This window comes from Odocoileus virginianus, chromosome 26 (assembly GCF_023699985.2).
Source record: "Odocoileus virginianus isolate 20LAN1187 ecotype Illinois chromosome 26, Ovbor_1.2, whole genome shotgun sequence".
In the NCBI taxonomy this organism is placed as follows: Eukaryota; Metazoa; Chordata; class Mammalia; order Artiodactyla; family Cervidae; genus Odocoileus; species Odocoileus virginianus.
Genome location: NC_069699.1, coordinates 40,367,772 through 40,384,007, shown reverse-complemented (window position 1 = coordinate 40,384,007; position 16,236 = coordinate 40,367,772). Strand labels below are relative to the sequence as shown.

Sequence of the window (16,236 nt, the reverse complement as noted above, 5' to 3'; positions counted from 1 at the left end):
TCCAGATCCTATTTTTATAAGGAAACTGTTTGCCTTCCACTCTCTCTTCTGTTCTATAGACGTGGTGTTCATGAGCTAGCTTCAATCTCGCTGACAAGGACCAAACTTCAGGAGACTTCTCTAGCATGAGAAAAGAAACTTGAGTCTCTGGATGATCCTAGGAACCTCTGTACCCTACCGGCACTCAAGCATTTGCTTAAGCCTGTTAGGAAAGATAGAAATTAACTTCTATTTTATTTACGCTACTGTATTTTAGGTCTCTTTGTTACAGGAGCTTAGTCTATACCATAATACTTAAAAATAAGAAAAATACAGATTATAATTATATTAGATACCATTTTTCTCCTACCAGTGAAAGTGTTAGTTGCTCAGTTGTGTCTGACTCTTTGCAACACCACAGATTGTAACCCGTCAGGTTCCTCTGTCCATGGGATTCTCCAGGCAACAATACTGGAGTGGGTAGCCATTCCCTTCTCCAGGGGGTCTTCCCAACCCAGGGATTGAACCCGGCACTCCCACATTGCAGGAAAGATTCTTTACCATCTGAGCCATCCTTATCAGATGGTTAAATAAATGGGATAACAATAGCCTCTGTGTATTCATCCCTAGATTGTTAACTTTTCACAGTAGGCTAAAACCTGTTAGCTCAAAAGTTCATTGGCACCAAATTCAAACTATTACATATTCAACTGTTTTAAACATAGCCTAAATAAGCAGATTTTTAGCCATTTAGAGCCTGTCTACTGTGCAACAGACAAAGGATGAGGTGGTTGGATGGCATCACTGACTCAATGGACATGAGTTTGAGCAAACTCAGGGAGACAGTGAAGGACAAGGAAGCCTGGTGTGCTGCAGCTCATAGGATCCCGAAGAGTTGGACACAACTTAGCGAAAGAACAACAATAGCAGATTTGACACTACAAAAGAAGAAATCACCACATTTAAAGACAACAATAGAAACTGTCCAACTGAGGCAAAGTGATACGAAAAATTTTTAAGTAATTAACAGAGTATCAGACACCTGTGGTATAATATCAAGTAGTATGCATGCTAAGTTCCTTCCCGTGTCGGACTCTGTATGACCCTATGGACTGTAGGGCCCCAGGCTCCTCTGTCCATGGGGATTCTCCAGGCAAGAATACTGGAGTGGGTTGCCATGCCCTCCTCATCAAGCAGTGTAATGTATGTTTAATCGAAATCATGGGCAAAAAATATTTGAAGAAATAATAACCAAAGTTTTTCTCAAGTTGAAGAAAACTATAAACCTACAGGTCCAAGGACCTCAGTGAACCCATCTGAGCATCTGAAATGAAGGTTAAAGTACCAAATAATAGTAACTTTAAGCCTAGTGTTTTATAAGTGGCAGATTATCTAGGTTCCAAATAGAACCCATTTGTTTTTTACCTTATCAGGTCTTAAGCACCGAAGAATGATTATTTTCTGTAGCTCATTTAGCCTTGTATCCATTGGTGCTGGAAATTTAGCATTGTGTGGCTCCTTACTGTCATAGATCTCCCGCCATTCAGACAGATTGTCATAAAAATGATCCCTAATGGAAAGAAAAGCTTAACAATTATCCTTTCACTAAGAAACACTGAAAGAGATCATTGAATGAGGAGATGAATCAAGACAGTTTTAGAACTGTTTTTGAAAGATCACTAGATTACAGATTTACCCATCACCATTCGGTGCTAAGTCATCATGTTTAAACAAGTACCTGAGTCCTCTGAAGGCAGGAAATTCACTTGCACGACAAATTTCCTCCCAGCTTTTATCCTGTAGCCAAGTTGGATCAGGATTTTTCTCAGCACTCTTAAGACTTACTCCTCCAGTTAAAAGAAACATCAGTTCCTGGTATTCAATCTCTTTCTTTGCCCTGTGTTCCCAAAATAAGGACTGTTGTAAATTGTTTTAACATTAAATGAAGTCAATTTCTGCTTCTATAGTGTGGATAAAATAATCAGAACTGAATTATACTACTGCTGTTAACAACTAGAAAAAACAGAAAAAAAAAGTCAAAGAATCAATTATTTTTAGAAATTGTAATAGCCAATGAAGGATTGTGGAACCTGAAAAACAGGGAGACAAGGTGATCCCTATGATTGCCTCAGCTATCTGCCTGGAGGCACTTTTCAGACTATAAAGCAAGCGGAGGGGGAAATCAAAGTCAGAAACTAGGAGTATTGTGGAGTTGAAGAGAAAGAGGTCAGAGTTAAGGAAGGCTGAGGTGACTGGAATTTGTGGGCAGAGTACCAGAGGGAGGGAGATTCATGGAAAAAGAGCTCCGGAAATCTGCATACATATCCTCTTGATTCGTTCATTAAATGCCAAGTTATGTATGTGGACGGTAAAACTCCATGAACCCAGGCAAAGAATATCTAAGGAGCTGTAAACTAAGTAGCTATCAAAACTCACACAGGACTTAAGATATGAGTTATTGCCAACTAGACTTGAATCTTGATTGAACACCAGGACAATTCAGTGCTGACACTGGCGGGATTATACTTTAGTAGTGAAGCTAACCTTGCTGTAGAATAAAGTCTATTCTAAAACTGCTGTAAGAAAGTGTTAAAAAAAGGGGGGGGGGCTTGAAAAAGTCAAACGATTCAGTACAATTTAAGTATATGCAAAGTAAAGTCTAGAGCAGAGTAAAGTCTAGAGCTCTTAAAGAAATTAAAAAAAAAAACAACACCAGCATTTACCAAAGTAAAACTCACAGCATCCATAACCAGGAGAAAAATAAGTATGTAGATACAGACATAGAAGTGGTAGAGATGATATAACAAGCAGGCAAGAATGTTAAAAGAGCTATTATAAATACGCTGAAGGAGTGAAAGTGAAACATGAACATGATGAAGAGAGAAGTGGGCAATATAAAGAAAATAATCAATGAAACTTCCATAGATAAAGAATTAAAATCTGAAAGAAAAATTCACTGAATTTTTCTCAGGTTTATAAAAACTGAAAGTATCCATTACCAGAAGACAAAGTATACGAAATGCTAAAGGAAGCTTCAAGGAGATGCAAATTTGAATCAACGAAAAAGAATAAAGAGCATCAGGAATGGTTAACTAGTAGATAAAGATAAAAAGTATTTTTCTATAATTTGTCTCTTTAAAAAATAATTGACTATTTAGAGCAAAAGAGCAATGTGCTGCACACTTTATAACATGTACAAGTGAAATATAAAACAATAAAACAAAAGCTATAAGGGAGAGATGAAAGTATATTGTTTCAAGGTCTTTTATATATATATATATAAAATATATATATGTATACACACACATAAATATATATAGACTTTTCTCTCTCCCCTTATACCTTTTACCTTATACCTGTCATATATATATATGCAGATCAAAAGATATACTGTGACCCTAACAAACCACTAAAATAATAAAACAAAATTATAGCTAATAAATGAACAAAGAAGATAAACTGGAACCACAAAAATACTCAAATAAAAACAGAAAGTGAGGAAATGCAATAAAGAACAGATCAGCAAAACAGAAAATAAAATCATAAGATGGTAGATTTAAATATAACTCTAATATCTCACTGAATATAGTCTATAAACGATTTTATTAAAGGTAGTGATTATCAGATTGGATAAAACAAGTAAGCCCCAACTACATGCTATCTACAAATATAGTTTAAATATAAAACAAATAGGTTAAAAGTAAAAGTATGGAAAAATATATACGATGCTAACAGTACTCAAAAGAAAGATGGAGGAAAAAGAAAAAGAAAGCTGGAGGGGCTACAATAATATCATACAAAGTAGATTTCAGAGCAATGGTATTACCAGGGATTTTAAAAGATCAAATTGATTTATCAGATGAACCTAACAGTCCTAATCATTTACACATCTACTAACAAAATGTCAAAACACAAAGTAGTATTGATAGAATGGTAGGAGAAATCTCTGCAGAGATTCCAAATCTCTCTCAATAATTGAACAAATAGAAAAGCAATAAGAATATAGAAGATATATGGACCACCTTAACCTTCTTGACTTTTTTAGAACATTCCACCCAAGAACAGCAAAATTACACAGTCTTTTCAAGAACACACAGAACATTTACGAAGACAGATCTTATTCTGGACCATCTAATGTCTCATTCATAAAATTTCTGGAATAGGAATAACCATGGAGAGAGAAAGCAGATGAGTGTTACTGGGGCTGGTATTAGGAGCAAGAATTGACTAAATTACCACAAGGAAACTTCTGGGGATGATAGAAGTACCCTAAAACTGGATTTTGGTGATGGCTGCACAATTGTATAAGTGTACAAAAAATCATCGAACTGTATTCTTACAATGGTGAGACTGCATATGTCAATAATATCTAATAAAGCTGAAAAAACAAAAGGGTATCTCTATTGAGTAACTTCCATTTATATTAATAGATAAAGGTGCAAAAGAACATTAACAGTGTATTCCCTTTGTGTAAGAAAGGAAAATAAGAAAAACATATACAAATTATGTAGATACAGATATACACATATGCTTCACAAAAATTTATTTGAAATGGCTCATAGACCTAAATGTAAAATGCAAACCTATGAAATTCCTAGAACATAGGAAAAAATCTAGGAGGCTTTAGGTATGGCAATAACTTTCTAGATACAATACAAAAGGCATGATCCATGAAGGAAAGAATTGATAAGACGGGCTTCATTAAACTTTACAACATTTGCTCTGCGAAAGACACTGTCAAAAGAATGAGAAAGCAAGCCACACGCTGGGAGAAAATACTTCCCAAAGATGTATCTGATAAAGGATTGTCATCCAACTCAACAATAAAAAATGAACAGTCAAACCGATTAACAAATGGACAAAAGCCCATACAGACACCTCACCAAAAAGATATAAAGATAGCAAATAAGCAAACTTCATTATCATATATCATTAGTGAACTGAAATTTAAAAACAAGACTCCACATCTATTAGAATGGTGAAATCCAGAACACTGACAAGACCAAATGCTAGCAAGGTTGTGAAGCAACAGGAAATCTCATTCACTGCTGATAGAAAGCAAAGGATTACGAGATGTACACTATATGCTTGTTGGGTCTCTTCTGGGACCTGTTATGTAAAATGGGCTTACACTTCCACTTAGGACCCATTTTCAAAGTCATTTTCACAGAGAAAATATGAATCAAGAAGGAAAATCTTTTAATAATTTAATGGTCCCATAAGTAAGAAAGTAAATTACTCCTCCAGCACTTTATTCTGCTCAACATGTGCTGGCTTCTGAGTTCCTGCTTCTTTCAGAATGTGGGTCAGTATCAACATTCAGGACCCCAAGGACCACCATCCAAGATTCCTAAAAAGCTGAGGTGCCACGTGGAATATCTTGGAAGATACTCTCTTACAAAACTAAATACAGCAAATTCCCATCGGCCATCTGTTCTACATATGGTAATGTAAGTTTCCACGTTACTCTCTCCACACTCACGGAACTCAAACAGGGGCTTTGTATCAACCTAGAGGGCTGGGATGGGGAGAGAGAGAGGAGGGAGGTTCACAAAGGGGGGACACATGTATACCTATGGCTGATTCATACTGATGCTTGACGGAAAACAACAAAAGTCTGTAAAACAATTATCCTTCAATGAAATAATAAGTTTAGAAAACTTGTTATGCTTATTCACGATCCAGCAATCACACTTAGTATTTAACTAAATAAGCTAAAACATACATGTATCCAAACACCTGCACACAAATGGTTCCAGCAGTTTTATTCATACTTTTCAAAACTTGTAAGCAACCAAGATGTCCTTCAGTAGGTGAACAGATCAACCGTAGTATATGCAGACAATGAAATGTTACTCAGTGCTAAAAAGAAATGAATCATCAAGCCATGAAAAGATACAGAAAACCTTAAGTGCATATTAAGTGAAAGAAGTCAATCTAAAAACCCTATTTTTTTTTTCTTTTGGCCATGCCACACACCACACGGTGGTATCTTAGTTCTCTGACCGGGACCAGCAGTGAAAGTGCCAAGTCCTAACCACTGGAACCATTCAGGGAATTCCCTGAAAAAAACTATTTCTTGATATGAATGATAGTTACACAGATTTTTGCTTTTTAGGAATTTACTAGACTGTTGAACATTTTTTGAGTTCTTTTGTATAACCCAAATTTTAAAAGTCAAACATAAAAACACCAACACTGCTAGAGAGAAATGAACAACTAAATTCATGACTGAAAAACAGAGTAAAAAACATGATATCCTTATGTGAGAAGCCACTGATTAGGTTTTCCAGGTAGGTTTTTAAAATAAAGAAAAAGCAAGGAACTTACAAAAGAAGATTGGCACACAATATAAAGGAAAACAATAGCTTGTCCTTCTCGAATAGTGATCGGCATATATTACAATATAAGTTGTATGTAAAGTGGTCATTTAAATATCTCAGGCGCTTTTCCAAAATTTTGGATTTGTTACTGAAAGGTTAAAAAAAGGAAAATACATTGAGTCAAGTAAAGCTAAGAAAAAATAAGTTACACATGAATTAACATACAAGTTTTATTTTATCAAAATAACCACTGTTAAAAACATGAAACTACACACACACACATACATATACATGAGTGCATATCAAAAAATGGTGAAATCTGAATAAGCTCTCTGGATTGTGCCAATGTAAATTTTCTGGTTGTGATACTCTACTATAGTTGTAGAAGGTGTTATCATTGGAAGGGAACCCTCATGCACTATTGGTGGAAATGTAAATTGGTACAGCCATTATGAAAAACAGTACAGAGGTTTCTCAAAAAAATTAAAAATAAAACTACCATACAATCCAGCAATTCCACTTCTGAGTATTTACCCCTAAAAAACTCCAAAAAACACAAACTCAAAAGATATGTGTGCCCCTACATATATTGCAGCATTATTGTTTTTCTAACTGAGGTATAGTTGATGTACAGCACAGTAATTCAGATATATACACTTCTAAAAATGTTTCCAAAGTGGATGCACTATATTACATGAGGGTTCTGATGACTTCACATCCTCACCGACTTGCTATTGACATTTATGTCAATTCTTCAGCTTGAATATCATATAGGGTGAGTTAACTCAAATTCCAAATCCCAGCTGGGAAAGCTTAGGGATTTCAATTACTCAGGAAACACTGTTCTACCAAGATCCCATGTAGAACACATACGCTAGGCTCAAATCATATTTTTCTTCTACTTAACAAGTTACTTAATACCAGACATTGTTAAAAATACTTTACAAATATTATCTTTTAATTCTCAAAACAATTCTTAAAGGTAGGTACTATTATTATCCCTATTTTACAGAAAAGGAAAATTGAAGCAATTACAGAAAATATCAGACATTATTAAAAATACTTTACAAATATTATCTTTTAATTCTCAAAACAATTCTTAAAGGTAGGTACTATTATTATCCCTATTTTACAGATAAGGAAAATTGAGGCAATTACAGAAAAGTTAACTGTCTTGCCTGTATTCATGTAGCTATTATATGGCAGAACTGAAATTTAATCCCTTACTCCAGTCTAATTCCAAGATCTGTGTACATTCATTAATTGGTTAAAGTGAAAACATCTAGCAAATGATTAGAAATGTGGAGCTGAAACTTCTTAGGGACCTCAAGGCTGGAGGAAGATAAACTGGAGTTGCTAGCAAAGATAGGTTATTGCCTTAGCAAAATAATTAAAAGAAAGGTGGGGAAAGGACTAAAGCTAATCCCTCTATGCTTATATCTCGAGTAGGAGTGAAATAAAACTTAGAAGAGAGGTCTGCTTGCTTGCTTTCTTCCTTCCTCCCTTCCTTCCTCCTTTCCTTCCCATCCTTCCTTCTTTCTTTCCATCACTTCTTCCTTCATTCCTTCACTTTCCCATATTTTGTAATGATCAACAATGAATATATATTATATAGATAATAAGAAAAGTCATATATTTTAAATGGAAAGGATGGTGAAAATACAACCTAGGGAGAATGAATGACACTAGAGAATGTTTACCTGTCATGAATAGAGTTGATATAAAGGTTCACAAACCAGATGAGAGAGTACTGGTACATGGGATCAATATTAGCCAGGTCTGCAATGCTAAAGAATAACACTGATGAATGTTTAGCAATGGGTCTATAACCTTCTCGAGACTCTGCTATTTTGAGTTCTGTTTTTTCTGCAATCTGCAAGAAGAGAAAAATCAAGATGAAGAAATAGGACATGTATTTTAATTATGTATTTTTCATACAATGAAATTTATATTAAAAATATCCCCTGTTAATGACAAAATTATAGGGGCATGGATTACATGAAAGGGCTTTATAATGCTAACATCTATAAAGAAAGGGAAAGACAAGAAGTAAGGAACTAGGGAGAGAGGGAGGAGAATGAAGACAGAGTGGAAAGAAGGAAGGTAAAAGAAAAATATCTTTACAGATCAAAGGTGTAACTACCCATCTATTATCTCTTTCTTATTTGAGGAAGACAAAGCTGTCAATCTTTGCTTATTCTTTGCCTTAATCTGACATGTATCTACTAATGTTACTCACCCTCTTTCAAACCTAGACAGCATACTATAAAGCAGAGATATCACTTTGCCAAGAAAGTTCCGCATAGCCAAAGCTATGATTTTTCTAGTAATCACATATGGGTGGCAGAGGTGGACCATAAAGAAGGCTGAGTGCCAAAGAACTGATGATTTCAAATTGTGGTGCTGGAGAAGATTCTTGAGAGTCCCTTGGACAGTTAGGAGATAAAACCTGTCAATCCTAAAGGAAATCAACCCTGAATCATTGGAAGGACTGTTGCTGAAGCTGAAGCACCAGTGTTTAGGCCATCTGATGTAAAGAGCTGACTCATTAGAAAAGACCCTGATGCTGTGAAAGATTGAGGACGGGAGAAGAAGAGGGTGACAGAGGATGAGATGGTTGAAAGGCATCAGCAACTTAATGGACATGAGTTTGAGCAAACTCAGGGAGACAGGGAAGGACAGGGAAGCCTGGTATGCTACAGTCTATGTGGTTGCAAAGAGTCCAACATGACTCAGCGACTGAACACCCTCTTTTATTTTAATAGGTCAGAGACAGAGGGAGAGAGAGAGAGAGAGAAAGTGTGTATGCATGTACGGTTTAAGGCACCAACATGTTACCAGAACCCAGCACAAAGTCTAGCAAAGCAGGAATTCAGAAGTATTTCTTGGCTGTTTATTTGTTGTTCTTGTTACATTAAGAACACCTTTTTTTTTTTTCAGTGAGATTCTCATAATTTTAACTTTTTCTAATAGGGGTATAGATAGATAGTCAACCTCTAAAAGAAAAAAAGAATTCTTCAAGTCAATCATTATTCCAATGACAACTCAGTATGATAGGTTGATATTCTACAGGAAAAACATATAGAGCGCTTTTCCAACCCACTCTCCTTTCTTTGAACATGCTATTCACAGACTCTGCTGAATAAGCTGCCTATGTAGCCATGTTTATACTGAATGATCCTGTTTTCAGCTGATTCAATCAGGTGGTAGGGACAGAACCAGACCCAATATAAGCTAATACATTTTCCCTACAGAGAATTAGATCTTCAGGAGCATAAAAAACTGAAATCAGGTGGTGCTCAGCCTTAGAGCTAAAAGGTAATGGTATCAGAGTTGGTTTCTAGGTGCAAGATAAAATTACAAAGTAACAGTACAGAAATTTTACAGAAAAGAACTTAGTCTCCAGATGGAGCAGAAAGAAGCACGTATGAGGACCCACACAACCTTAGAGAAAAGGAGAGGCAAAGAGCATAGAAATTTAATACTTTCCCTTCATTCCTGAGGCCTACATGTACTTCCTACACCTGGGAAAATAAAATATCCCCGATTTGAGTGGGTTTGTGTTCCTTACAAGCAAACTTTTCCCCAAATTACAGTATAATAGCAATTAAAAGTAAGTTTTGAAGCTCCACCTTGACTATAAGTAAAACAAAGTTATCAACAATGGAAATGAATGACATCTTTACAAAAGAAAGCATGATCTTAGTATTCTCATTTAAATCTTGTTATTTAACCCTTAATTTTTCAGCTAAGTACTATTTACCACTGCAATGATCAATGCAAAGAAATGATTACTTTTCAGTGATCAATGCAAAAAAAAATGATTACTTTGCAGTGATCAGTGCAAAGAAATAGAGGAAAACAATAGAATGGGAGCAACTAGAGATCTCTTAAAGAAAATTAGAGACACCAAAGGGACATTTCATGCCAAGATGGGCATAATAAAGGACAGAAATGGGATGGTCCTAACAGAAGCAGAAGATACTAAGAAGAGGTGGCAAAAACTATACAAAAAAGAACTTCATGATCCAGATAACCACAATGGTGTGATCACTCACCTAGAGCCAGTTATCCTGGAGTCTAAAGTCAAGTGGACCTTAGAAAGCATCACTACAAACAAAGCTAGTGAAAGTGATGGAATTCCAGATGAGCTATTTCAAGTCCTGAAAGATGGTGCTGTTAAAGTGATGCACTCAATATGCCAGCAAATTTGGAAAACTCAGCAGTGGCCACAGGATCGGAAAACGTCAGTTTTCACTCCAATCCCAAAGAAAGGCAATGCCAAAGAATGCTCAAACTACTGCACAATTGCACTCATCTCACACGCTACCAAAGTAATGCTCAAAATTCTCCAAGCCAGGCTTTAACAGCATGTGAATTGAGAACTTCGATACTCAAGCTGAATTTAGAAAAGAAAGGAATGAGAGATCAAAATGAAAACATCCGTTGGATCATCAAAAAAGCAAAAATGTTCCAGAAAAACATCTGCTTTATTGACTATGCCAAAGCCTTTGATTGAGTGGATCACATCAAAATGTGGAAAATTCCTAAAGAGATGGGAATACCAGACTGCCTGACCTGCCTCCTAAGGAATCTGTATGCAGGTCAGAAAGCAACAGTTAGAACTGGACATGGAACAACAGACTAGTTCCAAATAGGAAAAGGAGTACATCAAGGCTATATATTGTCACCCTGCTTATTTAACTTATATGCAGAGTACATCTTGAGAAATGCTGGACTGGATGAAGCACAAGCTGGAATCAAGATTTTGGGGAGAGATATCCATAACCTCAGATATGCAGATGACACCACCCTTATGGCAGAAAGCGAAGAAGAACTAAAGAGCCTCTTGATGAAAATGAAAGAGGAGAGTGAAAAAGCTGGCTTAAAACTCAACATTCAGAAAACTAAGATCATGGCATCCGGTCCCATCACTTCATGGGAAATAGATGGGGAAACAGTGGAAACTGTCTAACTTTATTTTTCTGGGCTCCAAAATCACTGCAGATGGTGACTGCAGCCATGAAATTAAAAGATGCTTGCTTCTTGGAAGGAAAGTTATGACCAACCTAGACAGCATATTAAAAAGCAGAGACATTACTTTGCCAACAAAGGTCCATCTAGTCAAAGCTATGGTTTTTCCAGTAGTCATGTGTGGATGTGAGAGTTGGACTATAGATGAAGCTGAGCACCAAAGAATTGATGCTTTTGAACTGTGGTGCTGGAGAAGACTCTTGAGGGTCCCTTGGACTACAAGGAGATCCAACCAGTCCATCCTAAAGGAAATCAGTTCTGAATATTCCTTGGAAGGACTGATGCTAAAGCTAGAATGCCAATACTTTGGGCACTGATGGGAAGAACTGTCTCATGGAAAAGACCCTGAAGCTGGGAAAGATTGAAGGCAGGAGGAGAAGGGGACGTCAGAGGATGAGGTGGCTGGATGGCATCACCGATTCAAAGGACACGAGTTTGAGTAAACTCCGGGAGTTGGCGATGGACAGAGAGGCATGGTATGCTGCAGTCCATGGGGTCGCAAAGAGTCGGACATGACTGAGCTACCGAACTGAACTGAACTGAACCATTTACCATTAACGGCAACAAGAAGCAAAAACATTTAGCAAATATTGTTATTATTTTTAAAGAGTAAATAATAATTTAACTCAGGTTTCCAAGGCTTGCTCTATAGTATGTTTATAAATAGCATTATATTTACATATACTTGAACCCTTAGTATGAACACATACAGATTTTTTATTAATTATCATTAATAACCTAAAATCAATTTGTTGTTTTCTAACAAATAAACATTGTGAGCATATGATGTTAAAAAACTGAAGTGTGAAATTTGCTAAGAGGAGAATTTATTATCTGTAAAAATTTCCTGATATTTATATAGTAATATTTATATATAATTATACTTTCCTAGAATCCACCAGACTATACTTCAGTCATGATGACTTTTGTGGGGGGAAACTCTGCAACCTATAGAACAAATCCTTTTGCTTGTGTTTGTTTGATCTTATGGATTGGGATAAAATGGAAAGTTGGGTTTTAGACTATGTGCAAAGACTTGCTGTGAAGATGTGTTTTCTGACATTGAGTGGGTGGAATAGAAGTCATGGCCAGATACAGAGCAAGTTTTGAATCAAAATATATAGTGATTTCTAAATTATGTTTGTAAAGATCAACGAGACCTAGTCAAAAAGACATGATTAAATTTCTCTCACTTTGTAAGATAAAGTATTTGAACAAATAAATATTGATATCTACTTTCCTCTTTGAGCCTAACAGAAAATAAGCTGATAAATGCTTCCTGTCTTTCCTTTCCCTTTGAAAAAACATGTGGTGAGAGCAAAGTGAGGAATGGGTTCTGTTCTAATAGATGGTAATTGGGAAGGCAGACATTATCGAATATCTCAGCCACGGTCCCTAGATGAGAGGCTACTCTAAGACACTGCTCCTTTTGGCTCTCTTGAAATGAAAAACACAAGCACAAAGCAAAACAGTACACCCAAAGAGAGTCATTTCCATCACATTCACATAAAACTAAACCCATCCCAAAGGGAAGTCCCCTATCCAAAACTGGGGTGAGTAAGGTAGTGTGCAAACCGAAGGATGCCGAGCAATTAGTGAAATTTCTACTTAGGATTCTTTTCATTTTTTAATTATCCCAGTATTAAAAATATGTTTAGTTCATTGGGTGGTCCAAAGAGGATAGAAGGGTCTGAAAATCATTAAAGTAAGCCTACTGAAGTCAGTCTGTATTATCATTTCATTGTGTAAACTTGGGCCTTACATACTTTTTCTGGGCCCTACTTTTCTCAACTATGAAATGCTAAAATGACTAACAGTTAAGGCCCCTTTAACCTGTAACACTAGGATTTTATTTTTTTTAAGACAATGTAAAAATACCATTTAAAAAAAATTTTAAAAATAAAAATACCATTTGGCTGCATTAGATTAACTTGCAACAAATATGCTATTGTGTGAGTCTTCCTTCCTCTCCCTGCCACTCCCAACTCTCACACCTCCTCCCTCTCAGACAAATGACGAGGCAACACTGGAGGAACATCCTCATCAGCTCCTAGAACCACTTACTGTCCAATTAACCGGCAATGACCTCATACATCTTAAGTTCCAACCAGGAACAGAGGCAAGCCAAGCTCTCAAACTGAAGTTTTAGGTGAGGAGTCAATCAAAACTTGAATGAACCTGACTTGCTTACCTTACCTATGGTGGCGGTTATGGAACAACAAAAATTACACTAAAACTTTTTTTCATTCCAAATTTATTTCTTCTATTTACAGGTACCACATAGATGAAAAAACAGGTTTTGAATGATTCAACACTAAGAGATATTCTCTTATGCGTTTAAAACTAGTTTATGTGCTGTGGTGTTTTATGAATTATTTTCCTCCTCCCATAAGCCTACTACAGCACTTTACACAGGAAGTGGGAGCAAGCTGGACTCCAAAGAATCAAGAAAATTTCTAGGATTCTTTTTTTACCTGCTGTTTCTTGGTTATCTCGTTGGACATCAACTTAGCAGAGTCTAAGATTTTAATTGCACTTTCATCCTCTAAAATGTTTCCTTCTGAAGATGATAATGTTTCTAAAATTTTTTTCTCTATATCTTTCAGCTGTTTCTTATTAGCTGCAGACTGCAGAATCAGAGCATTTCGTTCCTCTTCTAATTCCGGTCTAAAAAGATGAAAACATTTCACCTAAATTTGTAGTATTTTATGTAAATATTAGACATCACAATTTTGTAGGCATTTAAATGTAACAATTTTGCAGACACATAACACAAATTAAGGTGATTAACCTCTTTATCTTAAGGAAAAAATATTTACATGAAAATGATAATTTGAGAAATTCAAGCCAAAAAAAGCATTAATTATAAATATGTAAAATGCAGCAATAATATATACTATGTTAAGTCTAAAAACATGTTAGGTTTATCCTTATGGCTTAGCTCATTGTGTGAGAATAAGAGCTGGAAAAGACACTAAGAATACGAAACTTTCTATTCCTTGGCTTAATCATATTCAGTCTCATTTTCATTATCTCTTCTACAATAGCAGACACAGAAAAGATGACTCATCATCCAAAAGATCATACAAAAGATGACTCATCATCCAAAAGATGACTCATAATGGCTCAAAGTAAAAGACAGAACTGGCACTTAATACCTTAACAAAGACGGTATGAAACTTCAAAAACATAATTCATGTTATAGAATATGTTATGACATGATTCTGTCTTAGATAGTATGCAAGAGGGATAAATACTGAAAGTAACTAAAGTACCTCATGGTACATATTTTCACTTATAATTTGATTTCATTTAATTGACTACTTGATAGTGTTATATTAAGCTTCAAGTTGAGTCAAAGATTTCCTTCAGGAAGCAATTCTTTTTTTTTAAATAGTTATTTATTTGGCTGTGCTAGGTCTTAGTTGCAGCATGTGGGATCTAGTTCCCCGACCAGGGATAAAAGATGGGCCTGCATTGGGAGCTTATAGTCTTAGCCACTTGAAGGGAAATCCCAGGAAGCAATTCTCTACTAGTAGCCCTTTCAGGGATCATAATATTTTTTCTCATTTAAAATAAAAAACACATGCAAGTAATGGAAAAATACATAAAGAAAATAATGAGTTATCCATAACCTTACCATTCCTAAGGATTATCACTATTAATATTCTGGTGTATTCTTTCTCAATCTTTTTTTCATATATATATATGGATATCCATTCATGTATTAACTTTTGAAAAATAAATTATCCCTATCATATATAGTTTTGTATCCTGCTTTTTCATTCTTGTCCTAAGTATTTTCTCATTTCATTAATATTCTGTATATGTCTTTGAACACATTTCTGATTTTGTCCAAAACATACATTTCAAGAAACGAAATTTTTTGTTTCAAACAATCAGATATAAGTCAAAAGTCATGGCACATCACCTAAATCCTCCTAATATAACATGGTTGGCTTATAACTTATTTGTTATAGAATGATTGTTTTAAAGAATTCTATATTTGTTTAATTTATAATGACAAAGGAAATCAAACCAGTGCATCCTAAAGGAACTCAATCCTGAATATTCACTGGAAGGACTGATGCTAAAGCTAACGCGCCAGTACTTTGGCCACCAGATGTGAAGAGTCAACTCATTAGAAAAGACCCTGGTGCTGGGAAAGACTGAAGGCAAGGGAGAAGAGGGCAGCAGAGAATGAGTTAGTTAGATAGCATCACTGACTCAGTGGAAATGAACTTGAGCAAGCTCCAGGAGACAGTGAAGGACAGGCAAGCCTGGCATGCTGCAGTTCACAGGATCGCGAAGAGTGGGACACAACTTAGTGAATGAAAAATAACAATAAAATTTAGACAAAGTTTCGGAATAATCACATAACAAAAGTATTCAGTTCAGTTCAGTCACTCAGTCATGTCCGACTCTTTGCAACCCCATGGACTGCAGCACTCCAGGCCTCCCTGTCCATTGCCAACTCCTGGAGTTTACTAAACCTCATGTCCATTGAGTCAGAGACGCCATCTAGCCATCTCATCCTCTGTTGCCCATTCTCCTCCCGCCTTCAATCTTTCCCAGCATCAGGGCTTTCCCAAGGAGTCAGTTCTTCACATCAGGTGGCCAAAGTATTGGAGTTTCAGTTTCAGCATGTCCTTCCAGTGAATATTCAGGACTGATTTCCTTTAGGATGGACTAGTTGGATCTCCTTGTAGTCCAAGGGACTCTCAAGAGTCTTCTCCAACACCATAGTTCAAAAGCATCAATTCCTGGGTGCTCAGCTTTCTTTATAGTCCAACTCTCACATCCATACATGACTACTGGAAAAACCATAGCTTTGACCAGATGGACCTTTGTTAGCAAAGTAATGTCTCTGCTTTTTAATATGCTGTCTAGGTTGGTCATA

General features: G+C 36.0%; 1 protein-coding gene across 1 annotated transcript in view; it reads right to left on the bottom strand.

Annotated features, from left to right (window-relative positions):
* The window catches only part of DNAH12 (dynein axonemal heavy chain 12), a 175,832-nt gene that overhangs the window by 22,418 nt on the left and 137,178 nt on the right, over positions 1 to 16,236 (bottom strand). The window contains exons 58-62 of the mRNA XM_070455873.1: positions 13,811 to 14,003; positions 8,003 to 8,175; positions 6,310 to 6,450; positions 1,718 to 1,876; positions 1,405 to 1,549 (exon numbers count right to left, since the gene is read on the bottom strand). Of these exons, the coding sequence (XP_070311974.1) occupies positions 1,405 to 1,549; positions 1,718 to 1,876; positions 6,310 to 6,450; positions 8,003 to 8,175; positions 13,811 to 14,003 (811 nt within the window). The remainder of the gene's footprint in view (positions 1 to 1,404; positions 1,550 to 1,717; positions 1,877 to 6,309; positions 6,451 to 8,002; positions 8,176 to 13,810; positions 14,004 to 16,236) is intronic.